This window comes from Podarcis tiliguerta (genome assembly GCF_965153285.1).
Source record: "Podarcis tiliguerta genome assembly, chromosome: 18".
Taxonomy (NCBI): Eukaryota; Metazoa; Chordata; class Lepidosauria; order Squamata; family Lacertidae; genus Podarcis; species Podarcis tiliguerta.
The window spans coordinates 6,310,577-6,326,332 of record NC_139551.1 but is presented as its reverse complement, the minus strand read 5'-3'; the positions used below and the strand labels follow the sequence as shown (position 1 = coordinate 6,326,332).

Below are 15,756 nucleotides of genomic sequence, written 5' to 3'. Positions count from 1 at the left end.
TTCTGAGAGGTGCACACTTTGAAGGATGTCTGGGTTCCGTTCCCCTATGTCGTTTCAGGACGTGTGATTTAGGGAGGTTTGCCCTTAAATGTGAATTGCATTGAACCCCTCCCCACCCCATCCATCCCTGGTTGCAAATTTTGCTAGGACTAAATCCAGTGCAATTGATGAACCTAAATCAGTAGAACATGAGACTCTTAATTTCAGGGTTGTGGGTTTAAGCTCCACGTTGGGCAAAAGATTCCTGGAAGTTGAACCTTACGGTACCTTCCGCTTCTATATTTCAAGTAAGGGATCCCCTTTTAATTTCAGTGGGTCTACTCTGAGGATAGCGAACTTTGACTACAACCTTTCGTAACTATGCTTCTGTGGGACGGAGCAGGAGATTTTCTGTGAAATGTTTCATTATTACAGCGATGTACAACCGGTCAGCGGCGGCCTGAAAGCGAGATGAGTTCCGCAACCCCATAGTAGCCTTTGACTGGACTTAACTGTCCAGGGGTCCTTTACCTTTAAAGGTAAAGGGACCCCTGACCATTAGGTCCAGTCGCGGATGACTCTGGGGTTGCGGCTCTCATCTTGCTTTACTGGCCGAGGGAGCCGGCGTACAGCTTCCGGGTCATGTGGCCAGCAGGACTAAGCTGCTTCTGGCGAACCAGAGCAGCGCACAGAAACGCCGTTTACCTTCCCGCCGGAGCGGTACCTATTTATCTACTTGCACTTCGATGTGCTTTCGAACTGCTAGGATGGCAGGAGCAGGGACCGAGCAACAGGAGCTCACCCTGTTGCGGGGATTCGAACCGCCGACCTTCTGATCGGCAAGCCCTAGGCTCTGTGGTTTAACCCACAGCGCCACCCGCGTCCCTTCCTTTACCTTTTACCTTATATCGTGCAACTTAGTTGCATGACATAATTTGTTTACTAAATAAGTAGGCTAAATCAGATCTCCATTAATTTGGGGGGTCTTGAACCTTGGGCGCAACGGGACCCTTCAACAGTGGAATGGTTTCACTTGGGAGGTTGTGGACTCCTTCCTTTGAGGTTTTTAAGCAGAGGTTGGACGGCTATCGGTCTAGATGAGATCCCTTCCAACTCTTATATGATACTGTGATTTTATGAGACAGGGCAGATGAGGTGTTGTGAAGCTTGAAAACCCCACGACTTACTTAGCAAGATTTGTACCGTAGATAAAACCCACAAGCAGCTTACCTAGAATATAAAAACACGCTAAAATCGACGTCAAGAAACAGGTTTATAAAAAGCAAAGTGACTACGGTCGACTAAGTGTGCATTCTGAACTAAAAGTGGATTCAAGCGCAGATCGACTTCGCATGTCTAGGTAGGCTTGCACAGACAGAAACGTTTTGGACGTCTGCCAAGCCCAACGCCTAGCGTCAGTGAGCAGGGAGCCTCAGATTGTAGGAGTTGCCACGTGGAAAGATCGGCTCCTTACATAATGCCAGTTCCGCAGATCAAACCGGCCGTGTGGGGTAAAGGCTTTAAGCTGGGTAAACGCTTGCTAAGAATTGTTGCTCCGTCACGAGGGCCAGAAACCAGCGAGTTACCGTATTTTCCGCTCTATAAGACGCACCTAGTTTTTGGAGGAGGAAAACAAGAAAAAAACTGTTCTGAATCCCAGAAGCCAGAACAGCAAGAGGGATCGCTGCGCAGTGAAAGCAGCGATCCCTCTTGCTGTTCTGGCTTCTGGGATAGCTGTGCAGCCTGCATTCGCTCCATAAGACGCACACACATTTCCCCTTACTTTTTAGGAGGAAAAAAGTGAGTCTTATAGAGCAAAAAATACGGTATTTAGAAAAAAAAGAACAAATCGGCATGCATGGTGCTAGCAGTACGCAGAGCACAGAGAGCCTAAGTTCGGAGCAACGTAAAGTGGAAATGATTTCCCCTGATTCTTCTGGCAGAGATTGCTTGCAGCCAGGCCCAGTTCGTTCAAGGGCAACCTCTTAAAAGCCCTGAAATAATAAATCTGCAGCAGGTGTTGTTGTTGTTGTTGTTTAGTCATTTAGTCGTGTCCGACTCTTCGTGACCCCCTGGACCAGAGCACGCCAGGCACTCCTGTCTTCCACTGCCTCCCGCAGTTTGGTCAAACTCATGTTGGTAGCTTCGAGAACACTGTCCCACCATCTCGTCCTCTGTCGTCCCCTTCTCCTTGTGCCCTCCATCTTTCCTAACATCAGGGTCTTTTCCAGGGAGTTTTCTCTTCTCATGAGGTGGCCAAAGTCTTGGAGCCTCAGCTTCAGGATCTGTCCTTCCAGTGAGCACTCAGGGCTGATTTCCTTCAGAATGGAGAGGTTTGATCTTCTTGCAGTCCATGGGACTCTCAAGAGTCTCCTCCAGCACCAGAATTCAAAAGGATCGATTCTTCGGTGATCAGCCTTCTTGATGGTCCAGCTCTCACTTCCATACATCACTACTGGGAAAACCATCGCTTTAACTATACGGACCTTTGTTGGCTGCCAAGTAATCTCAGCTGCTCCCTGAGAAGCAGACAGCTTGATCAAAAAATCAAATCCCCTGCAAAAAGCTCATCAGTCGGTTCCACGTGGCCTGCAGGAGGAAGCTCTTTGAAAATATTTTTGCTTGTTCTCAGCCTTGGCGGAGCTCCTCTTTCAGCACTTTGGTTTATTTTTTCGGGGGGTGGAAAGCACATCCTCCTTTTCACAGGCGGTTTCCTCCGCCGCATCCCATCGAACTGCAAGCCCATCACTTTCCGAGGTTGGCTGTTGTTGACAGGAAGCGGACGGGTCCAGCAGCCCAGGCTGAGTTGGCTGCAGCCAAGATGCCCAGGTTGCAAAAGGACTAAAGCAAATCTTGTTTCCCTGGGTCTGGAGCAGCGCTTTGGAGAACGGAGGGGGAGGTCTCTTCTTTGGGCATCTGCTGGTAGCCCTAGGGACAAACCCTGCCTCTGAGACCCTGCATTTGGGGGCCGGGTGTGACCCATAGCTGTCAACCTTCCCTTTTTTTGTGGGAAATTCCCTTATTCCAGCGCCGTTCCCTGCTGCTATCCCGGATTGTTAGATATCCCGTAATCTGTCCCCGGGAGAGGTGAAGCTGCTGATCCCTTACAGTGGTAAAGGTAAAGGTACCCCTGCCCGTATGGGCCAGTCGTGTCCGACTCTAGGGTTGTGTGCCCATCTCACTTAAGAGGCCGGGGGCCAGCGCTGTCCGGAAACACTTCCGGGTCACGTGGCCAGCGTGACAAAGCTGCATCTGGCGAGCCAGCGCAGCACACGGAAACGCCGTTTACCTTCCCGCCAGTAAGCGGTCCCTATTTATCTACTTGCACCCGGGGGTGCTTTCGAACTGCTAGGTTGGCAGGCGCTGGGACCGAGCAACGGGAGCGCACCCCGCCGCGGGGATTCGAACCGCCGACCTTTCAATCGGCCAGTCCTAGGCACTGAGGCTTTTACCCACAGCGCCACCCGCGTCCCTCTTACAGTGGTACCTCAGGTTAAGTACTTAATTCGTTCCGGAGGTCCGTTCTTAACCTGAAACTGTTCTTAACCTGAAGCACCACTTTAGCTAATGGGGCCTCCCGCTGCCGCCGTGCCTCCGGAGCACAGTTTCTGTTCTCATCCTGAAGCAAAGTTCTTAACCTGAAGCACTATTTCTTGGTTAGCGGAGTCTGTAACCTGAAACGTATGTAACCCGAGGTACCACTGTATTTTCGAGGCTGCTGATCCCTTATTTTCAAATCTGAAAGTTGACAGCTATGGTCTGGCCCCCGGGCCTTAGTTTGCCTACCCATGCTCAGTCTAAAGCAAACTTTTTCATGTAAAACTTTTACATGTAAAAAATGCATTGCTCATCAAAGGGAGCGGGTGGGATTATCCAATTCCATTTAACTCAGGCATAGGCCAACTCCGGCCCTCCAGATGTTTTGGGGACTACAACTCCCATCATCCCTGACCACTGGGCCTCTTAGCTAGGGATCATGGGAGTTGTAGTCCCCAAAACATCTGGAGGGCCGAGTTCGCCCATGCCTGATTTAACTGCTGCAGCAGGCGGAATGCTAAAATTTGGCACGCGAAGCGTTCCAGGACTCCTGGCTTCCCCCAAAGGAGTTTAGAAACAGCGTTTTTATGCTTGAGAGTTGAGACGTGCAGTACAATTGAGACTGCAGCCAAGCGCTCGGGAGGAGACTGAGCCAAGCCGTCCAACAGCCTGGAATGCAAGGGTGGGCGGGGGCGATCCCCCCCCCTTGACACACTTGGACTGTACTCTGGTTGCAGGAGGGAGGACAGAAGGGGTCTCACAAGGCCTGCCAAGGAGGAGTGGAAGCCATGCCTGTGGAATGCAGTCTGGGTCCTGCCAATGCGCAGTCCGATTGAAAAGCAAAAGCAAAAAAAAAAAAGCAAAAGCAGCCATGCTGGTGCGTAATAAACTGTGGTCTAATAACGTAATAAACCGAGCCTCTTGGGCTTGCTGATCGGAAGGTCTGCGGTTCGAATCCCCGCGACAGGGTGAGCTCGCGTTCCTCCGTCCCAGCTCCTGCCAAGCTAGCAGTTCGAAAGCACGCCAGCGCAAGTAGATAAATAGGTACCACTGCGGCGGGAAGGTAAACGGCGTTTCCGTGCGCTCTGGTTTCCGTCATGGTGTCCTGTTGCGCCAGAAGGGGTTTAGACCTGCTGGCCACACGACCCGGAAAGCTGTCTGCGGACAAATGCTGGCCTTAAAGCGAGATGAGCGCCGCAACCCCATGGTCACCTTTGACTGGACTTAACCGTCCTGCGGTCCTTTACCTTTTTACTTTTACCTAAACTCCGAAATCCACAACAGGGCAGCACCTTTCTTTAGAGCCCAGCCAAGTTGTCAAAACTTTCTGAAGGCAGCCCTGTTCTGGGAAACTGTTAATGTTGTTTCATTATACTTTTTATGTTCTGTTGGAAGCCGCCTAGAGTGGCTGGGGCAACCCTGTCAAAGAGGCAGGGTACAAGTAACAAATGGTTGCTGTTCTTGTTGTTTTGCCTCAGGTGGAGAAACAGGCTGGGCTGCCAGTGCTCATGTTATAGGTACCTTTTGCCCATGTTGCTTCACTTGTAAATAGAGATGTGAAAACTTGGAAATCCCCCAGAAAAAAATACCCCCCCTTCATTTTTCCTCCCTCTTCCCCAAGCCCTCGTACCTGTATTTTCAGTGTGCCATGCACATAGATAAAAAGGTAAAGGGATCCTGACCATTAGGTCCAGCCGTGGCCGACTCTGGGGTTGTGGTGCTCATCTCACTTTATTGGCCGAGGGAGCCGGCGTACAGCTTCCGGGTCATGTGGCCAGCATGACTAAGCTGCTTCTGGCGAACCAGAGCTGGGCACGGAAACGCCGTTTACCTTCCCGCCGGAGTGGTACCTATTTATCTACTTGCACTTTGACGTGCTTTTGAACTGCTAGGTTGGCAGGAGCAGGGACCGAGCAACGGGAGCTCACCCCGTCGCGGGGATTCGAACCACCGACCTTCTGATCGGCAAGTCCTAGGCTCTGTGGTTTAACCTACAGTGCCACCCGCGTCCCTTATGCACATAGATGGCACTGAGTAAATAAATGATCACAATGAGCCGTGGTAAGGGTTTTTTCTTTCTTTACATTCTCAAAGCTGCGGGCGTCTCTTTTGCACATCTCTGGAGAGCAGGCATGGGGCTAGAAGGACCTGAGGGTTCACACAAAGCTCTGAGCAGGCCTGGTCCCTATTGCAGCACTGAAAGCAATACAGTGGTACCTCGGGTTACATACGCTTCAGGTTACACACTCCACTAACCCAGAAATAGTGCTTCAGGTTAAGAACTTTGCTTCAGGATGAGAACAGAAATCGTGCTCCGGCGGCATGGCAACAGCAGGAGGCCCCATTAGCTAAAGTGGTGCTTCAGGTTAAGAACACTTTCAGGTTAAGAACGGACCTCCGGAACGAATTAAGTACTTAACCCAAGGAACCACTGTATGGTTCCTTGTTCTGCAGCGTCAATTGCTGATGTTCAGCAAAGATTTCAATCTCTGGCCTATTAAGGCTTCTTAGGAGCGCAGAAAGCTGCCTTGACACTAAACCAGTCTATAGGTCCGTCTAGGTAAAGGTAAAAAGGTAAAGGACCCCTGGATGGTTAAGTCCAGTCAAAGGCAACTATGAGGTTGCGGCGCTCATCTCGCTTTCAGGCTGAGGGAGCCGGCGTTGGTCCACAGACAGCTTTCTGGGTCATGTGGCCAGCAGGACTAAACCGCTTCTGGCACAATGGGACACCGTGACGGAAACCAGAACACACAGAAACACTGTTTACCTTTCCGACGGAGTGGTACCTATTTATCTACTTGCACTGGCGTGCTTTCGAACTGCTAGGTTGGCAGGAGCTGGGACAGAGCAACAGGAGCTCACCTCTTGTGCGGATTCGAACCGCTGACCTTCTGAACAGCAAGCCCAAGAGGCTCAGTGGTTTAGACCACAGTGTCTAGCTCGGTCCTATCCGTAGTGGGTCTCCAGACTTCCAGCGATCGCGCTACACCCTGAGCTCCAGGCTCTGGAAAAATAGCTAGAGCACTTTGCACCGGGCGTAACTAGTTCAAAGTGAAAGTGCCAAAGAGAGAAAGTTGCACACAAACGTGCAGATCAGCCTAATATTTATCTGAAGTCCGCAGCACACTGTATGATCAAGTGAGTCATTTGTTGAAACTTCATGATAGCAGAATGTTTGTCTGTGAGGTGGGTTTTTTAGGTAAGGCATGTGTGCCACAGTTAGAAACTCAGATATATCGGCTAATCACCAAATGCCACCTTCACGCAAAACAGAATGTCTGGGCACCATCTTTTCCCCTTTCATTATTATTTTAGTTATAATTATAATTAATTACTTTTCTATAGCACTGTATGTTTTAAAGATAGGGACGCGGGTGGCACTGTGGGTAAAAGCCTCAGTGCCTAGGGCTTGCCGATCGAAAGGTCGGCGGTTCGAATCCCCGCGACTGGGTGAGCTCCCGTTGCTCGGTCCCAGCTCCTGCCAACCTAGCAGTTCGAAAGCACGCCAAAGTGCAAGTAGATAAATAGGCACCACTCTGGCGGGAAGGTAAACGGCGTTTCCGTGCGCTGCTCTGGTTCGCCAGAAGCGGCTTAGTCCTGCTGGCCACATGACCCGGAAGCTGTACGCCGGCTCCCTCGGCCAATAAAGCGAGATGAGCGCCGCAACCCCAGAGTCGGCCACGACTGGATCTAACGGTCAGGGGTCCCTTTACCCTTTACCTTACTGTGAGCAGGAGTGCCTGGCGTGCTCTGGTCCATGGGGCCACAAAGAGTCGGACACGACTAAACGACTAAACAACAACAACATTGACTGTATCGGGACTGAATGCTTCATCTTAGAAATTGCATCTTAGAGTTGCAAGGGGACCGCAAGGGTCATCTACTCCAGCCCCCGGCAAAGGAGGAATCTTCTGCTCAGTTTGGGGCTTCAACGCATGGCTCTGAGATGAAGAGTCTCGTGCTCTGCAGACTGAGACTCTGCAGGCCTCCCCTCCAAGGGCAATGCTTTTCCCATAGAAGCGGGCAGTGGCGTAGCGTGGGTTGTCAGCACCCGGGGCAAGGCAAGTAATTTGCGCCCCCTAACCCGTGGATTTGCGCCCCCTAACCCATGGATTTGCGCCCCCTAACCCGTGGATTTGCGCCCCCTAATCCTAACCCCCAGATGTTGCGCCCGGTGCGGCCGGCCCCCCCTGCACCCCCCACGCTACGCCACTGGAAGCGGGTGACCCTCCAGAGATGACCTTGCCGGTGGTGGTGGAAGGCAGGAAGGAAGGAGGGGAATTGTCATCCTGGTGGGGGCTACATCCGATGGAGCACCTGCCCTCCCATTGACCTTCTTGTTCACTGGAACAAACAGATGTCATCTTGCAGAGAAGAGTTTTAACTGTAGAGAAGGACAGCTACAGTGATCCATGGAATCACTTCGCGGCGGAGGCTCGCGTTTTCGGCACTTTGCCCAGACCTTTCTTTAACTGAGCTTTAAAACTCCGGCGGCCTTTATCCTCTTGTTTGTATAGGCTCTGCTAGAGCAATGTTAGGGGACGCGGGTGGCGCTGTGGGTTAAAGCCTCAGCGCCTAGGGCTTGCCGATCAAGAGGTCGGCGGTTCGAATCCCCACGGCGGGGTGCGCTCCCGTTGCTCGGTCCCAGCGCCTGCCAACCTAGCAGTTCGAAAGCACCCGCGGGTGCAAGTAGATAAATAGGGACCGCTTACTGGCGGGAAGGTAAACGGCGTTTCCGCGTGCGGCTCTGGCTCGCCAGAGCAGCGATGTCACGCTGGCCACGTGACCCGGAAGTGTCTCCGGACAGCGCTGGCCCCCGGCCTCTTTGAGTGAGATGGGCGCACAACCCTAGAGTCTGTCAAGACTGGCCCGTACGGGCAGGGGCACCTTTACCTTTACCTTTTTAGAGCAATGTTTGTTCTTTGTTCGTCGCAACGATGGACGTGTTGTTGCAGGAAAGTGGCAGAGAGGAAGGTGGCAGAGACGAAAATGAGAAAAGGGGAGACAGCTACCAAGCTACAACATTTTTCTTTTTTGAAATCGTTTTTATTTGATTTTGCCAAATACACATCCATATCCGTGTATAGAGATTTCTCTGAATCTTGAGACTTCCCCCCCCCCATCCCCTCCGTGGGTCCTGTTCTTAACATTTAAAACTGCATATTATTCCGTAGCCTGTATTCCATATCAATCCATATTGTCCATAACGTTTGTTGCATTGCAAGTGAGATTAAAATCCTGCTAATGTTTTCATCTGCTTGCAGTGGTCCCGTAAAGGTAAAGGGACCCCTGACCATTAGGCAGAGATAAACAAGAACGCAGCAACGAATGGATGGAAATTTTACCTTTGTGCGGTCATTCCCCCCCCCCCCCCGACGCACATTCACCTCCACTGGAGGTCCTCTGAATAATATAAATGGGTGTTCTCTAGCAGCATAAGGTGCCTTGTTGTTGTTTAGTCATTTAGTAATGTCCGCCTCTTCGTTACCCCCTGGACCAGAGCATGCCAGGCACTCCTGTCTTCCACTGCCTCCCGCAGTTTGGTCAAACTCATGCTGGTAGCTTCGAGAACACTGTCCCACCATCTCGTCCTCTGTCGTCCCCTTCTCCTTGTGCCCTCCATCTTTCCCAACATCAGGGTCTTTTCCAGGGAGTCTTCTCTTCTCATGAGGTGGCCAAAGTATTGGAGCCTCAACTTCAGGATCTGTCCTTCCAGTGAGCACTCAGGGCTGATTTCCTTCAGAATGGAGAGGTTTGATCTTCTTGCAGTCCATGGGACTCTCAAGAGTCTCCTCCAGCACCAGAATTCAAAAGCATCCATTCTTTGGCGATCAGCCTTCTTTATGGTCCACTTCCATACATCACGACTGGGAAAACCATGGCTTTTACTATACGGACCTTTGTTGGCAAGGTGATGTCTCTACTTTTCAAGATTCTGCCTAGGTTTGTCATTGCTTTTCTCCCAAGAAGCAGGCGTCTTTTAATTTCGTGGCTGCTGTCACCATCTGCAGTGTTCTAGGTTCTAAGTTTGTTCTAGGTATAAGCTTTTTGTGTGCATGCGCACTTCTTCAGATACCATGCACACAAAAGCTTATACCCAGAACAAACTTAGTTGGTCTCTAAGGTGCTACTGGACAATTTTTAAATTTATTTCGACTGCTTCAGACCAACACGGCTACCTCCCTGTTTTTAGTTGTTGTTATGGAGGGGGAAAATGCCACTGTATTCTGCTCTGGTCAGACCTCACCTGGAGTACTGTGTCCAGTTCTGGGCACCACAGTTCAAGAAGGACACTGGCAAACTGGAACGTGTCCAGAGGAGGGCAACCAAAATGGTCAAAGGCCTGGAAACGATGCCTTATGAGGAACGGCTAAGGGAGCTGGGCATGTTTAGCCTGGAGAAGAGGAGGTTAAGGGGTGATATGATAGCCATGTTCAAATATATAAAAGGATGTCACATAGAGGAGGGAGAAAGGTTGTTTTCTGCTGCTCCAGAGAAGCGGACACGGAGCAATGGATCCAAACTACAAGAAAGAAGATTCCACCTAAACATTAGGAAGAACTTCCTGACAGTAAGAGCTGTTTGAGGGTGGAATTTGCTGCCAAGGAGTGTGGTGGAGTCTCCTTCTTTGAAGGTCTTTAAGCAGAGGCTTGACAACCATATGTCAGGAGTGCTCTGATGGTGTTTCCTGCTTGGACTCGATGGCCCTTGTGGTCTCTTCCAACTCTATGATTCTATGATTCTATGAAAATCCTCAATAAAAGAGCAAGATAATTGAAAGGTCCCCAGTCTGTTTCTGCTGCAGAAAAAGTAAGAAAGAAAAGTTGACAATTCTGAAATAGTGTGTTAGCTGAGCGATTGCCTGTTGAAACATGCTTAGTGTTTGTTGTTTTCTTTAAAGATGGTCAGCGAGAAGGTTGGAGGAGCCGAAGGCACCAAGCTGGATGAAGACTTCAAGGAAATGGAAAAGGTAAGTAGAGGAATAGCAACGTTGCACATGGGTGCAATGCGGGGATGGGACATTCATGTCTATGCTCTGGTAATCTTTTCCCCCCCTTTTATTTATTTATTATTATTATTTTCTTTTCTTATAAATATCTTATTAGGTTTTTACACAATAAAAGTAAAACAAGACAAAACCAAAAAAACAAATTACAAAAACTCAAAAACGACAACAAAAGACATCAAAAAGAAAAAAGAATAGTAAAAACAATTTCATCTTCGTAATATTTCTTTCATTTACTTATTTCCCGACTTCCCCAAACCTCCCTCCACTGTGTTCCAAATTATATATTCAATCAGCAAATCCCTACCCTCTATCTTAATTAATCCTTATCTTAATTTTAATTTCTTAATATAGCTTAGTCTCCTTAATATCTTAAAATATTAAATCTTTTAGTTTTACAACTTTTTTACTAATGACCTTTTAGATTCAATCTGGTGTCATTTAACATTCATTAATCTTATAGTGTTTCTGTAAATAATCTTTAAATTTCTTCCAGTCTTCCTCCACCGTCTCTTCTCCCTGGTCTCTGATTCTGCCAGTCATTTCGGCCAATTCCATATAGTCCATCACCTTCATCTGCCATTCTTCCAGCGTGGGTAGCTCTTGTGTCTTCCAATACTGTGCGATGAGTATTCTTGCTGCTGTTGTGGCATAAATGCTCTGGTAATCTTGAGGTTAGATTGCTGCAATGCGTTTTAGGTGGGGCTGCCTCTGAAGACGGTTCGGAAACTTCACCTGGTGCAGAATTGAGTGGCCAGGTTGCTAGACGGCCTGAGCATATTACAGTGATCCTGGTCCGACTGCACTGGCTACCAGTGAGTTTCCAGGCCTAATTCAAAGTGCTGGTCCTGACCTATACAGCCTTAAACGGCTCAAGACCTCAATACCTCAAGGACCACCTCTTTCCATATGAACCTGCCCAGACCCTGAGATCATCTTCCGAGGCCCTCCTTCATGTGCCTCCTCCTCGAGAGGTGCGGAGGGTGGCAACATGAGAACGGGGCCTTCTCTGCAGTGGCTCCCCGTCCGTGGAATGCTCTCCCCAGGGAAGTTCGCCTGGCGCCTTCATTATACACCTTTAGGTACCAGGCAAAAATGTTCCTTTTTAATCAGGCCTTTGGTTGACCTGATGGACATCCTATACCCTTTTAAAAAACCAGAGGCCTACCTCCTGGGAATAACAGATTTGGATATTCCACAAAAGAGGAAGGGTATCTTTTTATATGCCACGGCGGCAGCAAGAGTTTTGATCGCAGCAAAATGGAAGAGTAATGAAATCCCTTCTATTCAAGATTGGATCCAAAAGCTGACAGAATATGCTGAATTAGATGGTTTATCAGAAAAAATAAAGAATAAATCAAAACAGGAATTTGTTTCTAAATGGGAGGTTTTCAAGGAATATCTGAAAAATAAATATAGTAGTTTAAATTCTGTTGCAGCATTCGAGGAACTTCAGTAATAGTTGTAAGGTAGATATAAGAAATTAGATTTAATGAGAATAAGTTTAATTATAAAAAAAAATGTGTATTGGCAATAAGTAATATGAATTTGAAGTATGGAATAGACGGGAGGTTGGGTCTTTAGTGTTAAGACCAATAGATGTTTTATTGTTTGCTAAGAATATTATGTGTCTATGGTTATTTTTGTAATTTGTGTATAATTTGGTATTTGTGTTTTTTGTTCGTTTGTCTTTCTTGTTGTATAAATAAAAAACTTTAAATAAAAATAAATTTAAAAATAAAATAAAATGTGGCTCTTGGGGGGTTGTTATTGGGTTATTGCTTTTATTGTAATTTTATATACTGTGATCTTATTATGTGAACCGCCCTGAGACCTCCGGGTATAGGGTGGTATATAAATTCAATCATCAACATCACCACCATAATACATAAAATGAGTCCTCTGGCAACTGGGCTCAACTTCAGGCTGGCCCACATCAGGGTTGGGGAACTCCCACTATCCCTAGCTAGCAGGACCAGTGGTCAGGGATAATAGGAATTGTAGTGTAACGATATCTGGGGACCCAAGGTTGAGAAAGGCTGGTACAGACCTTCCCCAAACTGAAGCAGGGCACCCCTTGGGAAGGCTGTTCTAGGTCCTACATAACATATGCGGGTGGCGCTGTGGTCTAAACCACTGAACCTCTTGGACTTGCCGATTGGAAGGTTGGCGGTTCGAATCCCTGCGACGGGGTGAGTTCCCGTTGCTGCGTCCCAGCTCCTGCCAACCTAGCAGTTCAAAAACACACCAGTGCAAGTAGATAAATAGGTACCGCTCCAGCAGGAAGGTAAACGGCGTTTTCATGCGCTCTGGTTTCCGTCACGGTGTCCTGTTGCGCTAGAAGTGGTTTAGTCCTGCTGGCCGCATAACCCAGAAAGCTGTCTGCGGACAAACACCGGCTCCCTCATCCTGAAAACGAGATGAGCGCCGCAACCCCATAGTCACCTTTGACTGGACTTAACCATCCAGGGGTTCTTTACCTCTTTTATAACAATGTTCTGGATTTGCATTTCCACTGAAAGTGTTTAATCCTCTCCAGCCATTAGAGTTTACTGGCCTGCTGTTTTTGTATTGTCAAATCATTGCTTCCTTTTCTACAGAAAGTGGATCTCACCAGCAAAGCTGTTACAGAAGTCTTGGCTAGGACTACGGAATACCTCCAGCCCAATCCTGGTAAGGCCCTTTGCCATGGCTAAGTGGCAGCTGAGCTTTTCCCCCCATTTTGCGAATTTTGTCTATTGTTTCTATTTTTGAAAAAAGCATTTGCTTTCTGAAACGAATTCTACTTCCTTCCTTGAGACCTTCTTGGACTCCAACTCCCAGCAGTCAGTGCAGCCAGCGGTAGGGAATGATGGGAGTTGGAGTCCAACAACACCAGGCATAAGCAAACTCGGCCCTCCAGATATTTTTTGGGACTACAACTCCCATCATCCCTAGCTAGCAGGACCAGTGGTCAGGGATGATGGGAGTTGTAGTCCCAAAAACATCTGCAGGGCCGAGTTTGCCTGTGCCTGAACAACATCCACAGCCCCCATTCCCCAGCACCGCAGAGCTAAAAAAAAAGAAGCACGTAAAACAGCTTGGTGGCTGTTTGTTGCTAGACAAGATGCGGTGCTCTTCCAGCAGAAAGCTGTGATTTTGATGTGGAACATCTGCATGGGAATTTTGGCACTTCGCTCGGGTGGAAAAAAACAGCACAACCCATTTCTGCAGCCAGAAAGGGACGGGTGGTTTTGTTTCGCTTAACGTTGCTCGATGCAATGTGAAATCATCTGGCGTAATTACATCTTAATCTGTAGCTGGTGCTATGCGCACACACACACACACCATTTTTTCACCGATACCACGGTCTCTGACTCTTGTTTTGTTTTTGCTTAGACCTCTGTGTGTGATTTTTCTTGCTTGATCTGTATTTTGTGGTCACAGGGGGGAAACAGTTTTTTTCTGAGTTTTTGTGGCGACTTCTTTGACTGCTTTTTGGTGATCGGATCCTGGTTTAATCAGCCGGGATGTGCTTGGGCTGTGTGCGCTCGCACCCTGCCCCTATTTCATTTATTCCTGTCGGTGGCTCTTGGATCGCCTCGCATTCCAAAGGAAGTCTCTTAAGCGGCTTGCGACATCCTAAAAATATCGGAAATAAAAAGCCAGATACAAAAACCGCAGTGGGAGAGGAAATCCACATTTTAGAGTAGCGGAAGGAACACTTTTAAGACATCCAACTGAGCAGGCTCTTGAGAAGTTGCGCTATTTAAACCTTCCCTCTCTCCCACCTTTTCAGAGTCAGAAGTCCCGAGGGGTAGCCCGGTGCCAGATAACTTCATGGCCCAGAAATATTGCACAGTGCCTCTCTTCTGCCTGCAGGGAGGACTCAAATCGAAGAAAATGGGGGGAGATAGCACAGAGTTGTTGAGGTTTTTTTTGCTGTAGTTTACCCAGGGTTGTTGAGGGACGCGGGTGGCGCTGTGGGTTAAACCACAGAGCCTAGGGCTTGCCAATCAGAAGGTCGGCGGTTTGAATCCCCACGACGGGGTGAGCTTCCGTTGCTCGGTCCCTGCTCCTGCCAACCTAGCAGTTTGAAAGCACCTCAAAGTGCAAGTAGATAAATAGGTACCACTCTGGTGGGAAGGTAAACGGTGTTTCCGTGCGCTGCTCTGGTTCGCCAGAATCGGCTTCGTCATGCTGGCCACATGACCCGGAAGCTGTACGCCGGCTCCCTCTGCCAATAAAGCGAGATGAGCGCCGCAACCCCAGAGTCATCTGCGACTGGACCTAATGGTCAGGGGTACCTTTACCTTTACCCAGGGTTGGGTCTTCAGCATAATAATAATAATACATTTATATCCCGCCCTCCCCAGCCGGGCTCAGAGCGGCTAACAACAGTAAAATAATACAGCATTCTAAATTCAATTCAGTATAAAATCAGTTCAAATCAAACTGATGGCAACCATTGGGCTAGAGTTCTGTGAGGATAACCAAAGGAGGGGGTCAGGCTGTGCCTTGGCCAAAGGCCTGGTGGAACAGCTCTGTCTTGCAGGCCCTGCGGAAAGATGTCAAGTCCCGCAGGGCCCTAGTCTCTTGTGGCCTCCTTCTCCTGAAGATGTCCCGCGAGGCAGCGGAGGTTTACGATCAGAGTTTTCCTTTTCCTAGATGGGCACAAAATGCCTTACTGCATTCCATGAAGTTTGCTGGAGTTCACCTTTTACTGGAGGATTATGATTAGCATCGTGTCTGATCACCACCAGTTTTTAAAATTTTTAAACAAACTTTAAGCTGAGCTGACAGCAAGCAAACTTCTGTTCTTAGATTTTATGGGGCTTAAAAATATTATTCATTCTCTACCTTCTTGGCCCCTAAACAGTTTCTGGGATGAGCTGCTGCGCTCATTAGACCTGACACCCAGCCAAGCCTGGGGATATCAAATCAAATATCTTTAATACGGTCAGTGACCAGAAAGCAATTTATAAAAGTAGTATTGTGATACAAATAACAGTAAAAATATGGCCAATTCACAGAATTGGTACTTATATTTATGACCAGGTTTCGACTTTTAAGGTTTTAAAATTCAATTCAGGTGTCACTACTGTTTATTATCATTTCTTCGATGTTTGCAATTTGAACTCCGTTGTTGACATCATTGCTCATCTTATTCTTGTTGCAATGTAACAGTACTTCGCCACGGACCTGTTAATTTCGGGCTCTTTGCCAGCTAAGAGGTGTCTAATATAGGTGTCGTC

At 48.3% G+C, this 15,756-nt stretch overlaps 1 protein-coding gene and 1 long non-coding RNA gene across 3 annotated transcripts in view; both read left to right on the top strand.

Annotated features, from left to right (window-relative positions):
• The window catches only part of LOC310668693, a 197,633-nt gene that overhangs the window by 37,830 nt on the left and 144,047 nt on the right, over positions 1-15,756 (top strand). The window lies entirely within an intron of this gene.
• The window catches only part of SH3GL1 (SH3 domain containing GRB2 like 1, endophilin A2), a 63,662-nt gene that overhangs the window by 26,557 nt on the left and 21,349 nt on the right, over positions 1-15,756 (top strand). For both annotated transcript variants that reach the window (XM_083421805.1, XM_083421804.1), the window contains exons 2-3: positions 10,418-10,486; positions 13,123-13,195. In XM_083421805.1, coding sequence (XP_083277931.1) covers positions 10,418-10,486; positions 13,123-13,195 — 142 coding nt within the window. The remainder of the gene's footprint in view (positions 1-10,417; positions 10,487-13,122; positions 13,196-15,756) is intronic.